Source organism: Necator americanus, chromosome III, assembly GCF_031761385.1.
Source record: "Necator americanus strain Aroian chromosome III, whole genome shotgun sequence".
Taxonomy (NCBI): Eukaryota; Metazoa; Nematoda; class Chromadorea; order Rhabditida; family Ancylostomatidae; genus Necator; species Necator americanus.
The window spans coordinates 37,367,737-37,371,897 of record NC_087373.1 but is presented as its reverse complement, the minus strand read 5'-3'; the positions used below and the strand labels follow the sequence as shown (position 1 = coordinate 37,371,897).

The following is a 4,161-nucleotide window of genomic DNA, read 5'->3' as shown; positions in this document are numbered from 1 at the left end:
ACTGTTTGCACATTTTTTCACCACCGTTTCGTAGTGTTCACGTCATTTGTGGGGGCAAAAGACGTGATAGGAGCGAAAATCATCTAACACCGATCGGTCGGGCACTCACCCCGTTGATATAGTCCCATGTACATGTTGCTGATAGTCTGTGTTTATGTGTAAGGTGGCTGCCGACGGCCCATCACAGTTCGAGTCATTAAAAATCGACGTGTATTACAGCTTCTCTTTAAGAATTTTCATTTTCTTTTGTTGTTTCGTTGATTTCGAATTCGCTTCTGACCAACTGTGAATAGCGTCGTCGTTGTTTGCTCGTGTATATTTCCCAGTTATCTATGTGTGTGTGCGTGTGTGATTACGTTTGAATATGGTTTTTGTTGTATCTCATTCATTCATTCATTCATTCATTCATTCATTCATTCTTCTTCGCTCTATTATAATTTTTATTGTTGTTGGTGTGTTTATAATTTGTTCATATAGCAGATTAACTATATTGAGCATAAAAGACTTCAAATGTTTGCTTGAATAACCTTTCACGGGTAGAATTTCCAAAATTTTGGCAAAAGTATGTTCACGGGTATAACTGAGCTTTTTCTCCGTTGAGAGGATGATCAACATTTGGCGCAATGTCAAAGCAAAAATAAATCTACAGGCTTGTGTTTTGCGTTTTAACGAAGCTTTGTTTTTTTTTAAATCAAAATGAACCTGTGAGATAAAGTGAGTACTGCTTCTGTCAATCTTACCGTTGTTACTTTGACAATGCTAACCGACGATGAACACCACAATCGCTGATATTAGAAACATTTTTCGATTCCACCACTTCTTCTGAATGGAATTTTGGTATATTCAAAAGCACGGAATATTTTGTTTCTAATTGATTGAGAGCACTAAAATGTTGGAAAAATCACTTGAGATACCCTTCCGAAACCATCTTCATTCAAATTTTCCCGGTGAACTAGCGCTCCCTTCAATGATATGGTGATCGCTTCGCCCAAGGATAGAGAAGCGCTTATTTGTGAATTCTAAAACACGTCGAAAGATGAGGCTATTTACATTTACATAACCTTTGAAGTTGTCGCGATGAGATCGGTGTAAATACTTAAGGACGTGAGACTCTTACTGACTCTACATAATTCAAGGTAAGACAGCACAATCAGCAGCTTATCAGTATTTTATTGGGAAAAAAAAAGACCAAAGGAAGGAAATACAAAGAAAACCAATGTTTGCAAGTTCCGAGGTAGTCTGCATCAACAATATCGATCTGATTTCATCTTAATTCGCTTTCTAAGTAAAGTCTCATGCAAGTCTCCATCTTTCTGCGCTCTCTTTACGGATTTCATTTCGAAGACGTCATCAGAAATGGCTCGCAGCTTCGTGTCGACTTTTGAGTGCTGATACATCTTCCTAAATCGCATTCACATGAGCTCTTTACCACAAATAAACGAAAAAAAGAGAATAATTGAATGACATACACATATGCTTGTGAGCAGTCCTTGGCCGATTTTCTGTCTTCAGCTGATCGCCAGTCTACAGGTCCTGTCTTTTGGGCATTCGTTCTGATCTACAATGAAATTTATCTTCTTCAATTGGCTCAATGGTAAAAAAAAAATGCTGCAAGCAGGCCATCTTGGGACCTGATTACTGATAAAGTGGATCTAAGTGCCTTAGCATATACGGTGGAGTTAAGAATATGACATGTGCGGTATGTCTACACAATCAGAACAACGAATTTGGTCGCTTACAATAAAATGCTTTCTCAAATGGCAACCATAGCCCAGAGGAATATTTTCGGCTCGTCAGTACATACAATCCATTCGAAAATATCAAAAAATAAAGCTCACATTGACCATCTCGTCTTCAGTAGCTTTTTTGCTAGCCACATAGATCAGACCATCTTTATCAACAGCCATAGTCAAGAATAAGGGATTACAAACTGCTTGTATAGCGGTTTTTCCCTGCAATAGTTTTCATTTCACTAATAGAATCGAATAATTTTATACAATCATTAGTACATCGAATGAAAAAAAAGTTTGCTTTTAAAAAAAGCCAAAAAATGCAGATATGAAGACACGTACATCCTCGAAAACGACTTGAAAACGTTCGCGTGTACCAATGGCTTCAGCGGTGGCAACCAAAGCTCCATTAGAATCAACTCCGATATATTTACCATAACCTGTTTTGAAACTGAAATTCAATAATATAACGCAATGAAAAGTAGGAAAAGCTTTCGGAGGACAATAAAATCGAAAGTATACCTTGTTTTAGGGTCGTCAGGTGTCTTAACGACTGCAAAAATTTCCTCCGGACTCGGTTCTTCGCCTTCCGGATGTGGCAAACCGATGGTAAATCGGCCGTTGTCTAAAGCCGATAGGTAGCAGCTATTGCCACTACCACATTCGAACGAAACATGCTCGCCTCCTTTGAGATCCACTTCGTCAATAACTCTCCACCAACCACCTAAAATCGACAACATCATCTTCTTCTAGCAGATCAACATGATCAAATCAATAGATCAGGAACAATGAACTCGAAAAGAAATGAAATTAACAAATAAGATGTCTGGAACTGTACAAAAGCACATATTTTGGAGAACTAAAATACTGTCTTATCGTTTAGTTTGATGAAAAATAATAAAAATAAAATAATAAAAAATGAATAATGAGAAATAATAAATAAATAAAACAAATAATAAGATGGAAAACGCCTACAACACTTAAACAGTTTCCATATGTATCTTTTAATAAACGTAGGCATGACGATGATTCAGTATTTGTCTTTCAAAGTTGAGCCGAACACAAGGTTGTCAAAATCCTTTATTTTTGGTAAGCGTTTAGAAAAGTTCGCCTTCTTTAGAGTCTGAGATGGTGAATTCGAAAGTGATTTGTCCGATAAAACCCTAAAAAAGAAAATACTAGGCGCACTTTTCGATTTCATAGCTATCTACACTTCCAGTTGTAACTAGGGGATCTACAAATAGACTTAGGATCTTCTTTGTTGGGCGGATACGTCATTTGACCGGACAAATCACTTTCAAGTCCACCTTTTCACGCTCTGAAAAAGGCGAACACGCCAAAACGTTAGCCAAGAATAAAGGATTACAACAACCTCGTGTCCTGCTCAACCTAAGAAGATATTTCTCCGCTTAAGAAGAAAAAGCTAATTCTAAACATATCGCAACTTTCAACAGCTTTCAGTACATTAGACCAGTAGAATACAGATCTGACAGGTTGGAAAGTAGCTGTTACAAAAATCATGACATAAGTACGGCTCGTGTTGCCAAATAGGTACCTTCTATGATCAATAATTTTGATGCATTGAAAACAACAATCTGAAGAAACAAAAGCAAAAAAAAGTACTCGCAAAGAAAGCTGCTGCTGCTATTGGTAGAGTACACTTCCAATACAATAAAATAAAATAAAGAAAACAAAACCGAGACCGATACAAACAAAAAACAATTGAATTCAGAGGAGCCAGGGCAAAAATCCTGCACTTACCATGAGCAATCGCGTCTGGATCGGGTTTATTAGCTTCAGCATTCTTCGACTTGTGTTTCTTTGGTTTATCAGCTTTGAACCTAAACTAGTGAGCTTATTGTTCCAGAAAAACACAGTTATTACGGTGGTAAATTACATTGTAGTAATTACTACATTAAAAGATTCCCACTAATTCCAAATTTCCTATTTTAACTAATTAATACACTCATATACATCGCACTTTGAAGCTGAGTCTAGCACATAAGTAGTTTCTGGTGACATTTACCAAAAATTAAAGTTTAAATTAGTTGTAACTTACAAGGCTTTTTTGTTTCCTTTAAGCTTCAAACTGCCACCTCTAACTGCTTTGTAGTCATCCGACATCTAGAGATCCCTCGAAATACAAAAAATAGTCCTGAATAGAAAAAAGTACTATCCAGAAGCCACCCAAACAAGTGCGAAAAAAAAACGTTGACGTAAAGAATATCGGAAATGAGTAGTCGCGCTCCAATCACGAATCTGGCGAAACGCCAAGAATTCTACTACGCTGCTACAGTAGTCGATGGCTGAGTATTCGATCCTCGATGTGGGTGGAAATTTCGACATCCAGTCGATTTTCGTCATGATTTCGTAGCATCGTGCGGTTTTCTGGGTTTGTTTACTGGCTGTTTCTAGAGATTGCTTGTAAGAG

General features: G+C 37.3%; 1 protein-coding gene across 1 annotated transcript; it reads right to left on the bottom strand.

Moving 5' to 3' along the window:
• Window positions 1–1,244: 1,244 nt before the first annotated feature.
• Window positions 1,245–3,854, bottom strand: RB195_012184 (uncharacterized protein; the record flags this gene model as incomplete). The annotated part of the gene is made up of 7 exons (XM_064193929.1): window positions 1,245–1,401; window positions 1,470–1,558; window positions 1,839–1,952; window positions 2,073–2,181; window positions 2,253–2,454; window positions 3,492–3,571; window positions 3,790–3,854. The coding sequence occupies 7 exons, from the start codon at window positions 3,852–3,854 to the stop codon at window positions 1,245–1,247; spliced, it is 816 nt and encodes a 271-aa protein (XP_064051512.1).
• Window positions 3,855–4,161: the final 307 nt, after the last annotated feature.